This window comes from Uncinocarpus reesii, genomic scaffold (genome assembly GCF_000003515.1).
Source record: "Uncinocarpus reesii 1704 scaffold_4 genomic scaffold, whole genome shotgun sequence".
NCBI classification, from domain to species: Eukaryota; Fungi; Ascomycota; class Eurotiomycetes; order Onygenales; family Onygenaceae; genus Uncinocarpus; species Uncinocarpus reesii.
Window position 1 is genome coordinate 2,276,620 of NW_003052497.1, and position 21,768 is coordinate 2,298,387.

The 21,768-nt window shown below is 51.1% G+C and overlaps 8 protein-coding genes across 8 annotated transcripts; 3 read left to right on the forward strand and 5 right to left on the reverse strand.

Annotated features, from left to right (window-relative positions):
* Nucleotides 1-136: 136 nt before the first annotated feature.
* UREG_06909 (uncharacterized protein) lies at nucleotides 137-1,093 on the forward strand (the record flags this gene model as incomplete). The annotated part of the gene is made up of 1 exon (XM_002583896.1): nucleotides 137-1,093. The coding sequence occupies one exon, from the start codon at nucleotides 137-139 to the stop codon at nucleotides 1,091-1,093; it is 957 nt and encodes a 318-aa protein (XP_002583942.1).
* Nucleotides 1,094-2,323: 1,230 nt separating this feature from the next.
* Nucleotides 2,324-2,692, reverse strand: UREG_06910 (uncharacterized protein; the record flags this gene model as incomplete). Its single annotated transcript, XM_002583897.1, has 1 exon — nucleotides 2,324-2,692. One exon carries the CDS (start codon nucleotides 2,690-2,692, stop codon nucleotides 2,324-2,326), a length of 369 nt encoding a protein of 122 aa, XP_002583943.1.
* Nucleotides 2,693-3,766: 1,074 nt separating this feature from the next.
* On the forward strand, nucleotides 3,767-7,087 carry UREG_06911 (uncharacterized protein; the record flags this gene model as incomplete). Its single annotated transcript, XM_002583898.1, has 5 exons — nucleotides 3,767-4,102; nucleotides 4,173-4,375; nucleotides 4,489-5,037; nucleotides 5,104-5,416; nucleotides 5,660-7,087. 5 exons carry the CDS (start codon nucleotides 3,767-3,769, stop codon nucleotides 7,085-7,087), a joined length of 2,829 nt encoding a protein of 942 aa, XP_002583944.1.
* A 2,130-nt stretch (nucleotides 7,088-9,217) lies between these two features.
* Nucleotides 9,218-11,028, reverse strand: UREG_06912 (isocitrate lyase; the record flags this gene model as incomplete). Its single annotated transcript, XM_002583899.1, has 4 exons — nucleotides 9,218-10,128; nucleotides 10,189-10,531; nucleotides 10,594-10,749; nucleotides 10,822-11,028. 4 exons carry the CDS (start codon nucleotides 11,026-11,028, stop codon nucleotides 9,218-9,220), a joined length of 1,617 nt encoding a protein of 538 aa, XP_002583945.1.
* Nucleotides 11,029-13,470: 2,442 nt separating this feature from the next.
* Nucleotides 13,471-15,937, reverse strand: UREG_06913 (neutral trehalase; the record flags this gene model as incomplete). Its single annotated transcript, XM_002583900.1, has 5 exons — nucleotides 13,471-13,594; nucleotides 13,654-15,401; nucleotides 15,465-15,583; nucleotides 15,657-15,717; nucleotides 15,794-15,937. The coding sequence occupies 5 exons, from the start codon at nucleotides 15,935-15,937 to the stop codon at nucleotides 13,471-13,473; spliced, it is 2,196 nt and encodes a 731-aa protein (XP_002583946.1).
* A 910-nt stretch (nucleotides 15,938-16,847) lies between these two features.
* Nucleotides 16,848-17,789, reverse strand: UREG_06914 (uncharacterized protein; the record flags this gene model as incomplete). The annotated part of the gene is made up of 3 exons (XM_002583901.1): nucleotides 16,848-17,425; nucleotides 17,473-17,707; nucleotides 17,760-17,789. The coding sequence occupies 3 exons, from the start codon at nucleotides 17,787-17,789 to the stop codon at nucleotides 16,848-16,850; spliced, it is 843 nt and encodes a 280-aa protein (XP_002583947.1).
* Nucleotides 17,790-18,131: 342 nt separating this feature from the next.
* Nucleotides 18,132-19,091, forward strand: UREG_06915 (uncharacterized protein; the record flags this gene model as incomplete). The annotated part of the gene is made up of 1 exon (XM_002583902.1): nucleotides 18,132-19,091. One exon carries the CDS (start codon nucleotides 18,132-18,134, stop codon nucleotides 19,089-19,091), a length of 960 nt encoding a protein of 319 aa, XP_002583948.1.
* A 143-nt stretch (nucleotides 19,092-19,234) lies between these two features.
* On the reverse strand, nucleotides 19,235-21,341 carry UREG_06916 (uncharacterized protein; the record flags this gene model as incomplete). Its single annotated transcript, XM_002583903.1, has 4 exons — nucleotides 19,235-19,594; nucleotides 19,687-20,361; nucleotides 20,879-20,981; nucleotides 21,256-21,341. 4 exons carry the CDS (start codon nucleotides 21,339-21,341, stop codon nucleotides 19,235-19,237), a joined length of 1,224 nt encoding a protein of 407 aa, XP_002583949.1.
* Between the last annotated feature and the right edge of the window lie 427 nt (nucleotides 21,342-21,768).

Here is a 21,768-nt window from a genome sequence, read left to right on the forward strand (position 1 = left end):
CCAGCAAGTTTATCCTTCACAACCACCATCCTTTTTTTTACCCACCCTCTTTCAGCGCCATCCAAGCTCTGCATGTCATCGCCGTGCCGACCAGAGCCAGTTATTGTGTTTATCTTGATAAATTCACAGCATCGTCATGGCGACGACCTTTCCATGCAAAGCGGAGCTGGCCGGCATGCCCAATGAGCTTTTATATCACATTGCCGAGAACGTTGAAGATAACAAAGACCTCAACTCCCTTGTTCAAACCTGCCGAGACTTTTACGACCTATTGAACCCTGAGCTCTACCGTCGAGATGCAAGATTGAGCGGGGCTTCCGCGCTCTGGTGGGCGGCTGAGAGGGGAAGCGTGGAGACTGCGAAAAAAGCCGTGGAGGCCGGGGCGGATGTCAACAGCGTGCGTACGATTGGGCTTCGACACAAGGAAACTCTGCTCCTGAGCACGGTAATCGCGCGGGCCCGGGCCAAGCTGATGAACAATGCGGCCAAGCGCGATGCGGTGTTTACGATTCTGGAGATGCTGCTTGAGAACGGGGTCAATGTGAACTATATGGAGGAGGAGACCGGTTTCAACCCCATCGAATCCGCCGTCATCGACGAAGACTATGAGGTCGTCAAGCTGCTGCTCGAGCACGGCGCGCAGATCCCCGCCGACATTTCGGGGCACGGGAGCTTCGCGCACATTTTGATCCAGTGGCCCGGCCGCGCACCGAGTTTTGAGCTGCTGGAGCTCCTGCTGACCCACGGCCTCGACGCGAATGCGAGAAACCAAAGCGGCTCCACGGCACTCCACCTCATCGCGGAGCGGCAGTTCAAGGAGGGTCTGGAGCCGGTGCTGGCGCTCCTACTTCGTCATGGGGCAGACATCCACGCCAAAAACGGGCAGAATAGGACGGCGCTGGAGCTTGCGATGGAGGAGGCTACGTTTGTTGCTGCGCAGGGCCGCACCAAGTTCGACGCGAGGGTGTTGAAGTTGTTTCTGGAGAGCGGCGCGGACACGTCGACTGTGATGAGGCCCCGGCTTCAGGTGGTGCGGGAAGCGTTTGAGGAAGTGGAGAAGAAACTTGGGCGGACTTTTTCGTTCTGTGGGTAGAAGCGCACGACGTCTTCAAAGGGAGGGAGGGGGTTCGAGAACGACTGAACGGGGGGACATTGGGGATATTGTTTTTGTTTGAACGGTGTATGATAGCAGAAAGCAGCATGCGATATCATCCAGCTGAAAATTCAAGCCGGCTCCAGGCCAGAATGGCTATTATTGGCATCATTTTATCGTAGACACACCGACATGTGGCAAGTCTGCACCTTCGAGCCCATCTCTCATCCGGGTATCTGCAAGGGGTCGACGGCAATGGCAGAGAGCGTTCCCAGCCATTGATGCGTTCCGGTCTTCCCAAACAGGGAATTTGGCAAGCAACGAGAAGGTGGCTCAGCAGCCTGTCATCCCGCAATTGTTCAAAAGCGATTTCGCGCTCTTGGCCTGGCGGGGGAATCCCTGCAGCCTTGGCCTGTCCAGTCTGACGTCGCATTTATTTTGAAGTCGATCAGATGGGTGATTCTTCGTATTTTTACCCAACAATTCGGGTCAGCAGGCAGCTTCGCCCGTTCGCTTTTCGTCGCGACGAGGATTGAGTCTTAGTTATAATTATTTTTAATTGTTGTTATTACAGGGTCAGAGAAGACGAGTTAAGTGCAGTAACTATACAGTACTTCCTGTCGAGCGGCTGTCTCATCACAAGTCGTTTGGCATGCCGCCCAACCTAGTCCAAGGGGTCAACCAGACTTGGCGGGTGAAGCCGGATAGGTTAAGGGACGGTTGGCGGGTGTGGCGCCGATGCTAAATTTAGACGGGTGGCCTGACTCGCAATGGCTCCCACGAGGGAATCCGGCACACGCAGGAGACAGCGGCGACACTACTAACTACTGCCGTGCGGCGTCGCACAGAATGATTACAGAAAACAATATCATGATATGATGAAGGAGGCCGACAGTAGAATCGTCATGCGGCACCCGCATGTTTCGACACACATGCAGGGCCTTGACGAGTTAACTTGTTAGTTAATTAAGTTAATTGGCTTCGCCAAGCGGGCTCGCTGTTGACGGCGGCGCTCGCGTGTTGAAACCTCATCGACTCGCAACTCGAAGTCGCGCGAGTCACGGTTGGGGCGGTGAAGTTCAGGGTATTCCGAGTAATTAGCAGTTAATTAGTCTTGTTCGTCGGTTAATGACATGAAGCTATGTATCCCGTGTTCCCCCGCCTGTTCCCTGTCCTGCTCCCTGGACCCTGGAGCGGTTCTTCACCAGGCCAACGGCGAAGCAGCTGCCCTCATTCGTGCGGCATCGAGAATGGTGGGTGAGGTCTGGCGAGGCTATGTCCGAAAGCTTCGCTCTTGTTTCCGGGGATTCTATCAGCCACAGGGTCTGAGACATCCATGATGCCGCCTGTGAAGAATTCCCCGACTGATCTCTGTGTTGCAGGCGGCCCTGAGGATTGAGGACACAATCCGCAGCGGTCGAGCATTTCATGATTGCTTGATCTAGAGAACCACAACATGCCAAAAATGCAAGTCATGGCCCCACGGGTATCCAAGATGGTGGCATTGGACCCTGCTTTTGCTGAATGTACAACTCGCTGCACAGAAGAGGCCCACAGAAGCATGGGGCAAGCGTTGGCCCCAGAATCCAGATTGGCCATCATTATTGGCGCGACGAGCTGCTGGTAGCAAGTAGAGTGGTGAGGGGTGGGACGGATGATCGACGAACCGGTGATGGGCAAGCAGCACTGCTCGACTCCTTGAGCAAGGCCGATTATTGATGATTCCAGAAGCTGAAGACTAAGAGGATGAGTGATGACTAAGGGCGAAGGCGTGGGCTATTTATAGGCCGGCTAGTCCGGATGGGGCATGGTGCAGGTGCTATTTTGGCGGCTTTTGTTCCTGATTTAGTAGTCACGAGAGTCGAGCGAGAGAGAACAGAGAGACCGAGGGAGAGAGGGGCAGACGGACAGGCAGAGGGAACACCATCCACCACCACCGATCCCCAAGCCACTCACTCTACAACGCTGTGGAAGCGGTGCCAAATGGTCGTTTCAGATCTGGTGTTTGAATCATGAACCCGTGGGCCAGCAGCAGCTCACGACGCTAGCGTCAACGGCCGTGAATCGACAGAATTGACTCGTCAATGGCCTTGAACTCTCTGGAGTCGACGCTGGCGTAGAGCAAACCACTGGACGAACGCGGTGTCAAGCTTCGCTGGGCGGCTCTCGCTCCGCCCCAACCTGGGATTATTTTTAAGCAGTGCAGCGAGTGCTTGCGGCTGCATGTCACCATGCTCTGAAGCCAGCGGTGTCAAGCATGTTTCAAAACCTCTCACAACACCCCAAAACCACGTTGACACTGAGCGTGGGACGAGTCGACCGCCAGGGGTGGGTGGTGCGTGAAGCCACTCAGCCTCTGCCCTGCGGCTAACTCGTCCAGGGATGCCAGGGGAGGATCTCCGATGGGTTGGCTTGCGATTCTCTTTGCTTTTTCGGCGCTGCTTCGTGCGGGCTTCTATTTTTGCACCCTGCAGCTCCTTTGCGCACTAATTCGATCGTGCATCGTCCAGGTCCTCGATTCATACAAATCGTCCCCACGGGCCGTCTTCAACTTATTTATTAACTCCCCATGGCTGGCCTTCGACTGCCTCTTGCTCCTCCCCGGTTCGCTTTGGCTCAAGCAACACTGAGGTTCGGTCTCGCTGCACTTGCTCCCCTCCACGACCGCACACAATGGCGACCACCCAGGCCAGTCACTCCCGGGACAGATCAATCACCCAATCCACCATGGCCCCAATGCTCGATTTCCAGCTCGCCCCGTCCATGGCGCCTTTTGGTAGCCACCCGATGCCCTTGAGCCAGCCGTGGGAGATGCCCATGCCCACAACCCTCAGCCGGCCGGAGTCGACGGCGAACGCGCTATCCAAAGACGTTGCGCTCTCCATTCGACGCGAACGGGAATTGCTCGAAGCCGCTGTGCCCATCACATACACCCCTGCGACGCACAGAATCAGCAAGGCGAAGAAGGGAAAACGCGTTCATTTCTGTCAATTCCCCGGCTGCCCAAAGGTGAGTGGTCCGCGATGCACACACGGAGTTATTTGCCCGCGAGCGGACTCCTGACGCTTGTCTCTGGCAGGTTTTCACAAGAGCTGAGCATCGACGGTACGCGTTCACAACCTCCCACCGCGCTCGACACACCTCCCAGAGAGAAGCTGACCCCCATCATCGCAGGCGCCATGAGCTGAACCACAACCCGCGGAGAGAATTCATGTGTTCGGTGGAAGGTTGCGGCAAAGGTTTTCACCGACACGACTTGCTCGCCCGTCACATCGAGAAACAGTGAGTCTCATCGCTTTCTCTCACTTTTTTCTCTTTCTCTTGTGAGATGGTAGGCTAGTTAGTTGACCAGTGCCTGTTTGTTTGCACAGCGATTCTGAAAAGCGGGCCCCCAGGCCATCATCCTCTCGTCGCCGGAAGACTAGTCGCGCCTCGACCGTCTCCGACAAAACTGCTTCGAATCCTACTCCGATCCCCAACCATCGATTGACCCCCGTCCGTCATACCCTCCCAGCAGCAACAACAACGACCACAACCACAATTCCCACTCCCACTCCTTCCGAATCACTCCCTCTTCCTCCGACGTCGCTCCCGCAATCTTATGCAGGCGACTTCTCAGCCCCGTTTTGGGGCCAAGCCGGAAAACCGCTGCAGAAGAACCAAACCGTCCCCCAAACCCCCTACCACCTTGTCGACGATGTGGGCCCCATTCTCCTCGCCCGCCAGTTCGCGCTCTTCCTCGTCGAACGGCAGCCCATTTCCCGTGTCCTCACAATTCCCCGTCATCGAACAGTTCCCCGAAGTCGTCTTTGCCCAACAGCTCACCACCTCCCCCACTCTCATGGCATCCTACCCCGACTGGACTCCCCTGGAAGCGGCGGTCACCCAGCCCCCGCAGATGTTGCCCTCCACAACCTTTGGGTGCGACATCCCCCAGACAGTAGGTGAACCTTCCCTTATCTGTTGGACATCCAGCCGGAAGGTTATTGACGGTCCTCCAGCCGTACCAGTACCCCTCTCCAACCTGGATGGAGTCGAATGGTTTGCTCTGCGACGCGAGCTTGCTTCCCCCCCGGAGTCGTTTCAGGCGATAATGGAATGGCAATAATTGACCTGGCCAAGTGGCAGGATTGTTTTGAGTGTTACTGGCAGCACTTCCACCCGCTGTTTCCAATCGTTCACCGGGCTTCTTTCTTTACCACGAAACCGAGTCCTTTGATGGCGGGGGCGATGGTGGCGATTGGATCGCAGTATGATCGTCGTCCAAATTCAAAAGAATATTCTTTGGCGTTACTTGAGGCTTGCCAAAAGATTTTGTCCAAGGTGGGCTTTTTCATCACTCGCCCGGCAAATGATAACAAGAGCTGACAGCCCATTTAGCGAGGCCCTATTACTAGTCGTTCACGGATATCTGATATCCAGGCGGTATTTTTACTCGAGATTTTGTCTAAAAATCGGTCGCGCAGGGCGGATGTCAAGGTCTCTCATCGACTGAGAACCTTGTATGGCAGTGTAAGCGGAGAGCATTAGTGCACGCACCTGGCCCTTTGCTTACATTCTTTGTAGTTTATTCAGGACAGCCATTGGGCATCACGGAACCCGCTTGCTGCATACCAGAGCTTACCTCAGAACCCAAGCCCCGACGATATCACCAACGCGCACAAGTCCTGGGTCGAACACGAAACCCGCAGGCGAGTCCTACAAGCTGCTTTCATTCTCGAGGTGCAGCAGTCGGTGTTGTTCCAACAACCGCTAGCAACTTTTCTCCAATCGAACCTGGACCCTGTGATGAGGGAGTATCGAATTTCCCCAAAGGTCGACCTCCCATTCCCATGTAACTCTGAGCTTTGGGAATGCGGCGATATCAATCAGTGGACCAAGCATGCCAAAGGTTATGAAGCACTGGTTTCTTCTACTGCTAGAGAACGGATTATCAAATCCACGGATGGCCCCGGTTTTGATCTTGACCCCTTTCAAGCCAGTCTTATTTTCAGCCAAACTCTACCTAACACAAGTGATTTGGAAGAGGTCATGGCGGTGTTTGTTGAGAAAGTTGCAGGCAAGATCGACCTAGCTGGTAATTATGGCCAAAACACGCGGTCGTCCTACATCCGGTTCATGTACCATGCCCACCTTGCAGCCAAGCACATCCCCCTACAAGCAATCTTAACCGTTAGCGGAGAATCCTGGCTTTTCAATCGCAAGGTTTGCGAGGCAGAGTTTCAGACAGCCAAAGAACGAGTGCGGACCTGGGCTTCGAACACCACAGAAGTGAAAACGGCATTGTGGCACGCGATACACGTTCTTCAATATACCGTTCATCATTCTGACTGCAGCAAGAGGAAAGCTTCAGTTCAGGGTCCACGCCGACCGAGTATGGATCAGCTTCAGAATGGGTACCTCAACTCGCCCGCCCCCTCTGCGGTTTCTACCAATTCCCAAGACCGCACTGCCACTGGCCCAACCCCTCCTTTCCTCCATAACAACAATACAACGTCTTTTCAACCACCCGCCGGACCCCTGACAATGCTCCAATCCAATTGGGTATTGTATATATGCCTTTTAATTTGCTATGCCTACGAAAACCGCGCCACTCTATCTAATAATCAATTAATCACGGCAAATCCTTCTCCTGTCACGCCTATTTCAACTGCGCCTCCGATGACCATGCATCAGTACATCTCGACCTTCCTCTCCTCTCCCTCCTTTTCTTCTCTCCACCAGTTCCTCCACCCGCCGGGGCCGCATCCCATCACCCCCGGCCACGACTTAACGGCAGTGATTGAGCATATTCGTTTTACTATTTCTAGAAGCGCGGGCGGTAATTGGAATGGCGCCGGCCTTTTGAACGAGGCCGAGCGTGTTCTGGTGAGATTGATTGAGCAACAACAGCGAGCACAGCAACAGCATTTTCAGCATTTTCAGCGTCAGCGTCAGCATTCGCATCAGGCGCAGCTCCAGCCAGCGTGGGAGTTTGTTGATTCGGGATTTTAATGTTTTTATCAGAAACTTGCTTGGAGTCTTATTCTTGTTGGGATAAAGATATGATTAGATGAGTTTGCTTCTTTTTCTTTTCTTTTAATTTCTTCTGCTTTTTTTCTTAGCTTCATGACCTGGTCTTGTTCCTTTATCTTTTTCTTGGGCATATGACGGGGAATAGACTCTTTGTTTGATTTCTTTTGAATATTACAACTTTTTTATTTTATATTTCTGAGCAAGCATATTACCTCTCTTCTCCTTTGGGCTGGGTAGCAATGCATGCATTTTCCTATTGGCGATTATTTACTTCTTCTTTTCCTTGAATTGTAATGTGCTATGCATAATGACTCTTGCGTTTCTACATTTGATGTGACAATATTATAGTAGCTAGGCACAAGCTGCCACCTCGGCTTCGGCTTTAGCTCAGCAGGATGTTTGGTGCCAAACTGTTTAATTATATTAGCCTGATTATAAGATAGGGGTTTATCATAAGTGTCTATCTATGAAATTATAGAATGACTTGGTTTATTTTATCTACCTTCTGGAGTTGAAGCCAAGCTCTTACAAGTATACTTCTACGTACAGAGTATCAGGCTTATGGAAGTCACTTGCCAAGCAAAGGATAAGGACGCCAGAGCCGCCTCAGAGCGGGTACAGTGTAGAAACCAGGCACCAAAATGTCATAAGGTGACCGAAAAGCTGTATGAGAGATTGGTTTGTATGTCAATTTGCATGTCCTTTACGCCATATGCGGGTATATCAAGAGACCAAGCTAACTATGCCAAATGTTTCCCGGTTCATCATATAGCCTCCAAAGGATTCGTTCTGCCATGAGCTCATCCGCATATGAAGGCAGCCTAACTTTGAGTCTCTCATGCCACTCTGGCACCTTGAAGGAAGTGTAATACACCTTTGTTAGCTCCCAATACTCTGGATACCAGCCTGCCAGTGCCCAGTCCACAACTCCCACAATCCTGCCATTGCGTATGATAATATTGCGCGGGGCTAAATCTGCATGGGAGAAGAAAGTCTGGTATTTCTTGTGGTGACAGGATGCAACTTCTTCTCCAAAGATCTTTGCTGTGTTTTCCAGGACAACACCGCCTCGTAAAAAGGAGTGGAAGCTGGCATGAGATTGAAATGGGCCGACAAGATGGCTACCAATGTGATAATCAAGAATAGCTCCACCTTGAGTAGATGCAACTACCCCTTCTTTTGGGAGGATGAAGTGCTCGAAGCTGAGCTAGGATAGCCACCATATCATTGACAATGGCATGCTTATCCTCAGGCTTCAACCGGCCAAGCAACCACAGAGTTTCAAGGTTTGTGCCCTGGATGTAATCCATCATGATATACATGCCGCCTGGTCCATTGTATGTACACCGGACCCGAGGAACTGGAATAGTGGTATGCTCCGCAATGTAGAGAAGTGCTTCAAGTTCTGGAGGATCGCACGGTCCTTTGATGACACGATTCCACCCAACCCTCACAGTGGTGGGACCCAATGATCCGAAGAGTGACCGGGCGGCTCTGAATCGAGTGTGAAGAATGGTGGTTTTCAAATCTAAAAGTCCCCCCGTCAAAGGACAACGGTTGGTAGTCAGCGTTGGGTCTTTTTCAGATGCTGGGGGCCTTGGGTTTGGCCGAACCTTGGAAGAATGTTACCATTTCTCTGCTACCGTTGGGCTGGAGGCTCAACAGATGCGAGATAGGCTTGGAAGTGGTGGTAAAGAAGACCTGCGGAGAACAGATGATTCTTGATTGATTGAGTCGTTCACATATCAGCAGCCTCAAAGGTGTGCTGTCAGTATCCTTTGCACAAAGTAACCCAGGCTCTTCATCAACAGAAGCCAAGTTTCTGGGCCAGGAACTTGAACCTCGAATACATCCAAATCTATCATGATCGCAAGTAAATGCACTGCCAGGTTCTATTACTTGTATTCTTCCAAGCTTCTCCCAAGGAACGTTCTCATTTATTATCCCAGATGAACTTGAATACATAACTATGCCAGCAGCAACCCAGAGCCAATGGTAGTTACAGGATAGTCCTCTACCCAAAAAAAGAAAACACCTTTTCCACTAGAAATCTACCTCCTCTCTATTTAAACCCATGACAATAAGAAAGAGAATTCAATCTACAATCCGTCATTTGAACTGCTCCTCCGTCACCCCCTTGCCCATTGCACTCGTACTGCTCACCCCCCCGGTGACCATCTTCAGCAACTCATCCACATAACTCGCCCCGCTCCACTTCTGGTGCGTCACCACATCCACCCCGTTCTCCATCTCCGGCTCCTGCACCAACTCCCCATATGCCCGCATCCCTTGCTTCGCATACGCCTTCGCAAACTGATCCGAGATCAGCGCCGTCGTGTGCAGTCCCGCCAGCGTGATGAACTGCCAGCAGTACCCCAGCTCTCCCAGCCGTCGGATGTACGTCTCCTGCTCCTCTCGCGGCATCGCGGTCTTCCAGTTGAATGAGGGGGAGAGGTTGTATGCCAGCTTCTGCTCGGGCCAGACGGCATGCACTCCGTCGGCGAATTCTTTGGCTTGTGCGTAGTCTGGCAGCTTGCTTTCCATCCAGATCAGGTCGGCGAAGGGGGCGAACGCGACGGCGCGGTTGACGGCGCATTGGCAGCCGCCTTGGTATCGGTAGTATCCCTCACGGGTGCGCGGCGCGTCCCAATCCCAATAGATTGCCGTGCCGAGAATCTTCTGCGCCGCAGCGCGCGCATCGGCGTTGCTCTTACCCTTAGTCTCACCCAGGAAGGTGGCGATCGCGGCTTTCTTGTCCACCACGGAGCTAGCATTGATCTGATCGATGACAGCATCCTGGAAGCGTTTGAGGCCGGCTTTGGCGGTCCAGTCGTCCTCGATGGCTTGGAGTTCGGCGCCATTCTTGCCCTCGCGCTCGGCGGCAACCATGAGGTCGTTTAGTGGGGGGACGTTAGGGTTTGTGGAGCCGACGACGAAGGCGTGGTCGCGCGGGTCGATGGTGGATGTGATGAGGGTGGCGGCCTCGGAGTCAGTTCTGGCGATAGCGAGGAGGTCGGTTCCTGCGGAAAGAGGTCAGATATGAGGATTTGTTAGGACGATATTTCAGGGGAGAAGCTCACCCATTATGTCAGCCTGTGCGCGAATGGCGACCAGGCGGTTGATATGTTCGCTGATTGGCACCAAGACCTTCCCAGCCATGTGTCCGCATTTCTTCGTCCCAGGGGCTTGGTCCTCAATGTGGATACCAGCAGCTCCTCTTTCAATGAAGAGTTTCGTCAACTTCATGATGGCAGTCAAACCGCCGTGTCCGGTGTCAGCGTCAGCGACGATGGGGGCGAGATAGTCGATGTTTGGAAGGGAAGCGCGTTTCTCTTTGGGATTGCGAAGCCTCTCTTCTCGTTGCTTTCGGTCGTGGAAGAGCTGGGCCATCCATAACTGATTGACCTTGTTGGGTACAGTGTTCTGCGGTCAACTCCGTCAGCGCTACTTTCGACAAATATTAGCCTCCCGACGCTTAGACTCACCATCGGGTAGTCGGCCAAATCTGGAGATGGCTCATCCGTTGAAGAGGCGGTAGAGGAACTTTGCCAGCCAGAAACATAGACGGTATCGAGATATTTGACCATCTGGGTCAACATCGTAGGTTCTAAGCAGCCATATGTGAAGCTAGCAGCTTTTGACTAATTGTTGTAATTGTCTTGGTCAGCGCTATGATCTTTCCATCACATCCTCGTAGAAGAATCGGGAAATACCTTGAACCTATCTTCAACAATCTTCCACAGCTTTTTGCTTTGCACATTTGAAGGATAATCGATTTTCAAATTTCCTCTTTTGGCGACAATCTGCTCAGCTGTGAATGGGCGTTTGGTATATCGCCATCTGGAATCTTTCCACCACTGCTTGACAGCTTCGACTTCTTGCCAGTATTGCTGGTCCTCCTGCTCGACTGACAACGGCATTTTGACGGAATTCTAAAGACTGAAAAGAGTGAATCTAATAGGCAGCAAGCTCTAGAAACAAGGACCACCGGGTCACTTTAAAGTCCTTCTATATTCCAAGGGGCAGAGGTTGACGACGCCACGAAAAGGAAACAGGATATAGAAGCTTCAATAGAAGCTAAACGATATGGACAAGTCAAGGGTATGTACTTGTGAGAAGCGGGTATATGCAGCGCAATGCAAAGAAGGAAGAGATCAGACGAGAAAGAACCTCAAGCCGGCCACCCATACATATATGCTCCAGGAATCAAATTCCGATGTGAGTCAAAAGGGCATTCTCCACGAAAAAAAAAATCATGCGCCTATGATGATTCCCCCGAGGCAAAACGAGCGCTAACTTGGCACAACCTTAATCGCTTTTCGTTCCCACAAGGCAAAAAGGGAGAAAGGGAAACAGAAACAGCTCGTTGCACAAGCGGCCAGCGTCCGAGCTGGGCCCCGGGTTATGGGCCTCCATTGGAGAAAAAGGTCCGGAGCTTGCTAGAATTCATACCCTGCGAATCAGGGACGAGATCGTCAAAGGAGGAAAGCTGCACCTGAGAGGCCTAGCGCGGTTCTGGCATGTTCCTTTTGGATTCTGGGTCTGGAGAGTGGCCGGGCCATGATTCTTATGGAAGTCTTTTTGAGGTTATGGGCGCAGGAGAATCCTCGGCCCAACGGCGGAGCCATGGCGAGCTCTGCGGATGCTTAATATTTCGGGAGATAGCCGTCAACCTCGCACAGAGTGCCTTGCGCACATGGCATCTCCTGCTTACCCTCGAGCAGTAAAGCAGATGGGCGCCATCGCAAGTGTGTTCTGGAGGTCGTTGAGCAGCCGAGAGCGCGTGTGGTGGCGATGAGGTCAGCGGCCGACGATGCCCAAGCGGGCTTAGCGCCGTTACGGTGACGGTAAGATTACACGGAGACCACCCGATAGCAGGTGCAAACAGTGCAAACGCATGTGAAGTGCAGCTCACATGACATCACCGCTGCGGCCGCTTTTCATCTGATCTTTTTGGCAGCTTCAGAAGAGCTGCACCGCACTGCTTGCCCTGTTTTCACGGAGTTTGGCCGAGCCCGGAGGTCACGACAGCATTGTTGTTGTGAAATCATGGTGAGAGGGAGTACCTCGGCCCCAAGCCACGCAATGCATTGATAATGAGCGCGGAAGCACTTTTGCGCAAGCCAGATCACTGTCCTTTATCTAGAAGGTATGCAGCATGTTTGAACTATACAAACAGGTGTCTCTTCCCCGGAGACGCGTTTTGGTGTTTACTTTCAGTTTTGTGTTGAGCACTACATGGCCAGTGATACCAAGAAACGGACTTTTCAACTAGTTATACACTTGCTATGAATAGTTACATACTTGGCAAATTAAAAGTAAGATATGAAAAGAAGACCAGGCTAGCGCTTAGAATACTCACTGCAAAACTTTGTCGCATGATATGCACTCCGAACCAGGAGGCATGAAGGGCTCTGGTTGAATCTTACTCCTAGGCCATCCAAATGAAGGCGTCTTGTCTAAGCTAAAGGTCCCCCTTTCTTAATTTAGTTATTTATTTGGTTATAAGCACGAAACAATTATGCTCATTTTCCAAGTGCGCGAAGAGTCTGATAACTTGATTTTGGCAGTTCCATCCCCTAAAATATCCACCAGTTTATATAGCCGCAAGCTGGGGACTGAATTTCTGAGCTGCCTACTGCTCTAGGAGTGTGCCAGCACTAATGGACCCCTTTCCCAAGTCTCTTGACTCTTTCCCCTTGAATTTTCCAAACGTTTCTTCACCTTCACATTTTCTAAGGGGAAAAAGTTGAAAGAACCGGGCAATATTTTCTGGATACTTTACCATGGGGTTTGAGTGCAGCCGTTGGTTCTAATAGGAGAAAATATATAAAAGAGCTAGCATAAATATGGGCCAGTTTCCCACTCCCCAAACCCGCAGCTCCCGAACTGGTCATCGAAACCCGACACCCTACGGCTTTTTGGCGCTTTCTTTGTCCTCAGAAGTTACGACTATGCTTGAGCACTGCAGGACTTGCCTATTCCCCTTGGCCCAGGTCGCCTGTTCACTTTTGACGGTTGATTGGGTGCCGCCTTGTACAAAAGTTTACGTCTAGGAATCCTGAGCAATTTATTTAGCTCCGTAGAGCAAGAATCAAATTTAGGAGGGTGAGAAAGTGCGCCAACAGACGGGGTTCACATTTAGGTACATATGGACGGTAAAATGGGATACAGAATTGGTTGTAAATAGAACAAGAGCATAAAACTTGAGCAAACAGCATACTCCACGGTTTGAAAGCAAATCACCCTGTTTGCTGTGTACATGCACCCTGGCATCGTTGACGCCACCTCGCCGTCATTCTCCTTTCCTATCTATTTTCTATGGTATTTTCACTATGTCCGCCTCGCACCTGCTCTATACACTAGTACTGCAATGCTGTGGCCTTGCTGAACGTATCATACGGAGTACATGCACCAAGGGCTCGTCTCATATGGGCGTTCAAGAACTGGAGGCCATAAACGAAACTCGCGTTGACCCAACCAAACCTGCGGAAGCATAATTAGCAACAGTACATACGACCTTTGATCAAGAAGCATGGACTTACCCTTCTCTCGAAACACCTTTAAAATCGCTGCCCTGATTTCCATATTCAGCGTCCACACGATGCGGATCAATTGGCCTGGTAACGTCATATTTCTCTACCACCGCCCCGTTGAAATCAACAAACGCTTTTGTGATCATATACAGCCATTTATAAGCCAGTGCCTCAGCTTCCTCTTGGTATCCATAGCGCAATAAGCCTGTCCATGCGAGCATCTGCTGTGGTGCCCAGCCGTACGGATAGTCCCACTGACGGTTCGGACGGTCAATGTCAATGACCCCTCTAGACTCTTCGGTACCGGATACTAAACCGCCGTAAGCTTGAAATTTTGGAAGGGCTTTGCTGACGAGAATCGACGCTTGTCGTGGAGTTGCAACGCCGGCCCACATAGTCCAAAACGTGGTTGCGCTTTCGTAGGTGGTCATTTCCTGCTTCACGGTGTCGTAGTCGAAGTACATGCCTTTGTCCTCATTCCACATATATTTATCGATCAGAGCCTTTCTACGCTTTGCCCGGCGGTCCCATAACGCCGAGGACTCAAACTCCTTCGAATCGTTGCCTTTGGTACGAAACTCCGGGGGAATATAGAGTTTGTCTTTGAAGTGATCACGGATCGTGCGAGCAATGTCAACCTCATACTTGTACAGCAGGCAGTTCAAGTCCACCGTGGCCAAATTGGCGCACACTTTCTCAAGACGGTACGATGTATCGTGACCCGATTCTCGAACAGCTCTGTCATGTAAGAAATACTCATCCAACTCAGGGATCTTGAGCTCTCCACTATCATATGCTTGGACAAATTGATCAAAAGACATGCCGTGTTCTTCAGCAAAAGGAGTGAGAATATGGTAGAAATGTGTCGGTTCTGTCTCGGGAGGGACACCAACGCCGCCTGGTCGGTACCTTGACAACCCAGTGACGGGGTCAAGCCTTGGCTCTGACATCCAGACACTATAGTATTCTTTGATTGCGGATAACATAGCCTGGCGAAGAAATTCAAGCGAGTCCGGCTCCGGTTTGATTCGCTCGTAGACTCTCAATGCCATATCTGTGAGGAATGGGGGTTGCGAGCGGCAGAGATAGTACGAGCGATTTGCGTTGAGAATTTTCCCGTAGTGCTTGATGCAAAAGCAGAAATTAATCACCATATTCTTTGCCAGATCCACCCGGTCAGACACAATAAGCCCTAGGGATTCCATATAGCTATCCCAGCCATACAATTCATTGAATCGTCCACCTGGAACCACAAATGGCACACCTCGTAAAGTCGGTTTTCCAGTGATTTCATCGGTATACTCCTCCATAGCCAAGGCTAAAAGCCCCGGCTTATCATTCAGGTCCCTTACGAATTCAGGGGTAATCTCCTCCTCTGGGGGAAGAAGCTGAACGTCTAAACGCAATTCCGGTCGTAATTCCGCGATCCCTTGGTAATACTTGTACTGTTCTGGGGCTCCTGGAGGTACATATATTCGAGGCCGGGGGTCATCCGTCCAATCTTTAGGGTCTTTTCCCACAACATCAATGTTCGACCCGTCGATCCGCCGCGTAAGAGCTTTCCAAAAGGAATTCGTGATCAAGCGGGACAAACGGCTGACTGGATTCTCGTTAAGACGCTGCTCGTCGAGTATAATGTGCTTTCGTCTATAATCCTTCGCGATTGTTAATTCTTGAAGAAGGTTCGAGAGCATGTACGTGCCCCGAAGATCGAATCTGTTGAACCCAGAGGACGCGGCAGTACCGACGGAAAAGACCTGAGGGGTTTTGTTATTTAGTTTATATATTGGATACATTAGAACCAACTTTGTTGAGCATACCTTTGGCCCTTCATCCTCGATTGTAATCTGCATGTTTCTGTCTGTATCTTCCCTCTCCAATAACCCCTCCAAGGTCGTATCGACATCAATCAAAAACCTCCTTGTATGTGAAAGCTCATCTGACAAAAGTCCGTTAGTACGAGTCCGCGGATATAATTCTCAGTTTACACAAGAGCAATGCAGTGGGCGCACCGTGACTGGATCTCCTCCCGATAAAGCTACTGATATCGGTCAAATCGAACCTTTTCAAAGTCTAAAAGTACAAAGAAGCGTCAGTATTCGACCAGTCAATCTAGATTTATTATGATTGTAGGTGAATATAAACTGACCGCGGATTGTGCTCGCTGATGTATCCGTGCATGTCTTCCCACCGCCTTCTCGTTGCCGCCATAATAAATGTCTGGGTCGGAGAACGGATCAATACTATCAGAGCTCGATCGCGAGTGCCTCGAAGCCCCATGTGACGAACTCATCATACAAGATATTTGTATCTGGTGTGTTTGGGCTCTTTGTTGAGGTGGTGGTTGCTAGGTAGTTTCTAAACGTTTCGATTTCGAAGCTATGACGCACGGATGGGGAACCCGGTGATGACAGTCGGTGAGTCGAATTCTGGGGTTGGATTTCGAGGAATTCTAGTATTTCAAACGCAGACAAAACGCAAGACTGTCCGCTATTGTTCGAGAAGCTGGGAAACGAACGAGTTTCACTTTTCGAGTGGCTCCCAGAGCAAACAAATTCTGGCCGCTTTTGTGTGCGAGTCAAGCCGCCGAGACGAGATATCAGGCCGTTTCAGCACGGGTACGGCAGCCCACTAGATTGTCTGAAGTGCTCAATGGCAAAGATAACTAATAGTTACAACAATTTAGCTTCTTGGGATCAAATTGAATGTGAAAAGTTGATGGAAGGCGAAAGACAATCTCAGTCCTTTAGTGCCAACGATGATGCGTGTACCGGGTACTGCGATTAATGATGTAGGTCGACTCCACCCGGTTCTGCTCTGATCAAGAAAGCTGTTCTTGTGTGCTATTCCTCCGCAAAACATGGATCATTGGGTTTCTTCACTGTGGGGTGTCCTACGAGCGATCAATACCGGGAGCTACGATCGTCAAGCCATCCCGTCGATGGTGCGTTTCAAGGCTCACGAGACTCTTTTCCATAACTATGCAAGTACCAGCTACATTTGGAAGAGGATCGATTCGCCACATCGTGAACCTTTTTCAGGATTAAAGCTGATTGTGCTTAGGATCATGAGCCTCTTTGCCGCAAACCCTGGGCTGGTTTTGCCTCAGGGCAAGAAGGCCAGCCTGTGTAGGATTAACGAGAACCTGGTCATCAAATTGGAATTGCAACTATATAACAACGGATTCTAAAATCATTCATAAACTACAATTTCGCTGCAATAGCGCTACCTCCATCCACCGTTATCGTTGCGCCATTGACATATGATCCTGCTCGGCTGCTTAAGAATAGACAAGCACCGGCAACGTCCTCTGGAGTGCCGATACGGTGGAGCGGAATACCAGCTTCTATGGAATCTTTAAACTTCTTGAGCGTAGCTGCCATCATCTTGCTCTCAAATGGGCCACAGGCAAGGGTATTCGAGCTGCTTTTACTTAGTGTTCTGGTAGAGTAAGCGCGTGGGGAAGGAATACTGACGTGATGTTCCGCTGGCCCAAATGATGGGCCCAACACACGACTGAGGTGGTGCACGCCCGCCTTGCTAGAGCTGTATGCAAATGTTTCGAGGGACGGAACACGAAGACCGTCAATGCTTCCGATGTTGATGATTCTCGCTGGGTCCATGGGTTTGGCTGCTTTCTCTAACAGCGGAGTAAATAGCTGGGTGACGTCGAAAACTCGATGGAGGTTGAGCGTCAATACGCGTGTCCAGGCAGCGGATGGGTATTCATCGTATGGAGCCCCCCAGTTGGAGCCGGCATTGTTCACCAACACATGGAGCTCTTGCAGAAGGGTCAGCATCTCTTCTCGAAATAAACGGGAGACTAACTATCTTCTCTCTTGGAAAATTCTTCAAACAGCTTCTTGCAGTCTTCTTCCTTGTAGAAATCGGCTCTGATGGCGTGTGCTTTGCCCTTGCCGAGAGCATTGAGTTCGGCACATGCCTTCTCACACGCAGCTAGGTCGCGAGCCGTGATGTAAACGGTAGCACCATTTGCAACGTAGCCCTCAGAGATCATACGACCAATCCCTTTCGCACCACCGGTGACCAGCACGATTTTGCCCTGGACAAAACTCAGCAAGCGGTTGGTACTCGCCAAAGAGAGGACGACACACCTTGACGTTGAAAAGCGATGAGGAATCCATGATTGAGCTGGAAAAAGACAAAAGTACGAGTTCTCCTCCAAAATTGTATCGTGAATCGAGATGTGCAAGAGAAAGTCGAGGAAACACAGGCGCCGGCGTCCAGCTCACCAGCCGACGCTTCGGGCTGCAAGCTCTCCGCACAGCCGAGGCACGACGAGAGGCTTTGGCGCTTAGATAAGAGAGTCTATTTTGGGGGCGGAGCCGGGGGAACAATCCACCGCTTCTTGTGGGGGCTGACTAATGATGCCAGCCTTTCCCGGCAAAAGCAGGCACCGCAGCTGGAGAACTCCTCAGTGTCGGCGGGATCGCACTTGTGCTCTTCTACTCTCAGGACCGGAACAGATGGAAGACCTCCAAGCTAAACACCGCAAGGAACAGCGCGACCTCCAAGCCCGCATCACCCAGAAGAAAAAATCCGCAACCAAAAAAACCCGCAAGGGCGTCAATGATGAATGTGAAAGTTGGCAGCGTGAGCTTTTGGAGCGCCAGCAAGCTGAAATCGCGCAGTTAGATGGCGACCCCCCTGCAGAAGATCTCGATGACTTGAATATCGCCGACGACAGCGAAGCTGCTGCAACCAGTGATGGCCTAAGAGACGCGGACTCGAAGACTGCTTCACCCGCGCGTTCAACCACCCCTTCTTCGAGCACCCTTCCTTCACAAACCGGACCCAAAAAGCCCAGCAGGCAGAAAGCCCGTCTTGCCCGTCGCGCCGCGGAACGCGAAGCCGATGCCGCTGCTGCCGCGTCGGAAGCCGCAAATCAGGTTGATCGCCGGAGCAATGAAAAGGAAGCTATGCAGGCTGTTTTTACGCGTTTGGCCCTCACGGAACGAGATATCGCTCCTGACGGACACTGTTTGTACTCAGCAGTCGCGACGCAGTTGGCTGAAGTCGGACTGGGATTGAGGTCCGCGGGGTCGAAAAATACCGAGGACCTTGGTGCTGATGCGGGAGAACAAACTTCCACGTCCAAAGTTGATGGGTACAAGTCTGTGAGGCAGGTGACGGGGAAGTACGTGCTGGCACATGCGGATGACTTTTCAGCATTCATTGAGGAGCCATTAGACGAGTATGCGCGGAAGATCATGTTCACTGCAGAATGGGGTGGGCAGTTGGAGCTGCAGGCGATGGCGAGGGCATATGGCGTGGAAATCAACGTGATCCAAGGTGACGGACGGATTGAGAAGTTTGAGCCAGGTGATACCAATGACGAAGGCGAGAGGAAGAAAATATGGCTCGCATATTATCGACATTCCTACGGGCTTGGAGAGCATTATAATGCTTTGTCCCAGGCGGCTTGATGCCAAAAGAGCAAATTCGATTTTGCTATTTAATTTGAAAATATTATGTACAGCAATGGGAGAGCTATGTGCAAATCTCACTGAGAGCTGACTACGAGCGTCATGATGCAAAACGCTTTATTGCCAGTACAGGAAACATGAGACTAATTCCGCCGGCGCCAAATCGAAACCCAGTCTAAAACATTCCCGCTGTCGTCCATACCAACCGTATGGGTTCGCTCAGGCTGCCAGTGAGCAACACGCTCGAGCCCCTTCTCGCTCGGTTGTTTAAGGGGACTAGGCTTGACGTAGCCTTTGTCGTCATATGCAACGTCTTCCCCGGGATGACTGAGATGTTCCATATACATTGCCGGCGTGGAAGCGAACGGTGGCCCCAAAGTGGCAGGATCTTTTGTGGTTGGGAATTCAAGGCAGATGAGATTCCCGCGGGGCGATGGCGCGAGCAATTGAGAATGGCGGAGTGCCCATTGTGGTCGCAGCGTTGGATTTAATGCGCAGAAAAACTGCAAGGATGTTGTTCGTCAGTTCAATTGATTCAAGGTGCCGTGAGCGGGTAATCTAGCAGGAACCCGTTGCGACGATTCCGCTTCCTTACCGTATAATCATAGATCAAATCAAAATCTCCCTCTGCCAGCCCAGCGTCTTTAAGCCAATCATCCTTGAAAAAATCCCCCTGCAAGAAAGTGACCTTCCCACTCCCCACCTTGTCATCCCTCGGCGGCACCCTCCCGTTCTCCCCATAATACTTCTCCGTCTCCTTCAAACACACCTCCAATGCCGTGTGACTATACTCTAGTCCGTATGCATCATACCCAAACGCGGCCAGCAGAAACACATCCACTCCCCTCCCACATCCCGGAACCAGCGCCTTCTTGCGGCGCCCGTCGTCGAAAACGGCAGGCCCGAGGAACCCACGTTTCTGGACCAACGCGTCTTCGAGGGCGGGATTGTGTGCGCCGCGGTCCCAGGGGGTGCGGGATTCTTTCCATAGATCGTCCCAGACTTCGCCTTGGTTGCGGCCCTGGAGGTCTCTGAAGCGGTCGCTGAGGCCGGCGGTGCTGCGAAGCATGTCGTTGGACATGGTGTCGGTGGTGAGGAGAAGTAGAGCTGGCGGTGGGGCTGGTGGTGCTTGTGGCGGAGGGGGAATCTGACCGTGGTGACCGGGGTCTATATGTAGACGGATGGCGGAGGTGGTGCTTGATTTCTGGCGGCGATGATGACAAATCGGGGACCTTGAAGTCGCCGATCTAGAATTCGAGGTGAACAGAAGCTAATTGATGTGTGTGCTTTTTAGAATTGGTTTGAAAGCTTTTAGCCGGAGGTGCGGAATACCAGAATGCTTGGGGTCAAACGATTGTTGAATCTGCATGGATTGGGCTGTACGAAGCCTGGAGCGTCTCGGCCCCATACCGCGCGGGACATCAAATTGGCCCTGGGATGATGGGCTGGCTAGCTATATTGGAAGAATTGAAGAAAGGGAATTGTACAGAGCACTTTGTAATATTGTTTGATCTCAACCGCAAGGATCCCTTGTGCCCTTGTTAAGCGCGGGGTGGTTGCCAAACGCAACGTCATCCCATAGTTACCCTGAGTGATAACATTTAACTAACACAAGCTTTCTAGTTAACCCTCCAGAGTAACGATGGGAGACCTTTCCCTTCCTCTTCTTCCAACCACACCTTGATAGACAAGCAGGTATTACCTCAAAATCAATCTGTTAACTCCTTGAGCTTTGAGACATCTAGTCCACAGATTTGACCACTCTTTCTGGCACAAAAATCACCCACTTCACGGGCCACATTCATCACAGTGCCACTCTCAGAAAACCAGGGTTTGTCCGCAAACCACTTATGGCGGCCTTTGCTAACAATCGCTTCAAGAATGAGTCTTCTATAATCAACATTAGGTGCTGAATGCAGTTCAACTAGCCAGGGTACAACAATCGGGGAGTCTGGGCGATTCGGATTTTAACGCCTCGAGAAAGCTGGTACGGTCAAGTTGCATCATTAGATATGATGCGAGTTCAATTGAATCCTCTACCGCTAGAAATCGAGGAAGACTAGTAGCAAGCTGGAAGGGTTGATAGCTGCTAAATCCCCAATCAATAACCCTATGAAAATAAGGTCAGCGATGCCGTGGATGGCAAATATAAGGTAAATCTCACCCCGTGATGTTGTACTCTGAATCCACAATGATATTCTGGGGTGACAGATCACCGTGCTCAATGAAGAATGGAGAGTCCTCCAGCATTAGGTGGAGAGCATTCTGCAGTGAATTTCGCAAATAGAAACAATGCATGACACTGATTTCGTCAAGCTGGCCTTGACATATTCGGATAATTTTCTCATCAATTTTGTTTGCAAAGTACTCGAAAGTTGAGCCACCTGGCAAGGTCAGCGTCTGCCGATATTTATGGATTCTAAAGTCCACAAACTTTTACGTCGTTGTGTGCAGGAAATGAGAGATATCATCATCTTCGGCATCTGGCTGAGGACCCTGTCGCGATCCGCTTTTTTTGAAGGAGAGGTTGCTGTCCAAACCAAGGGTTGCCTCTCAAGTCTGTAATACTGTCAAGGTTGACAACTGGATGAATGGCAGCTATAATCTCCGTGTATATGTCACCGTCAAAGATTCAAAATCTGTGAGTATTTTCCACTCCCCTATCACGTTGGTAAAG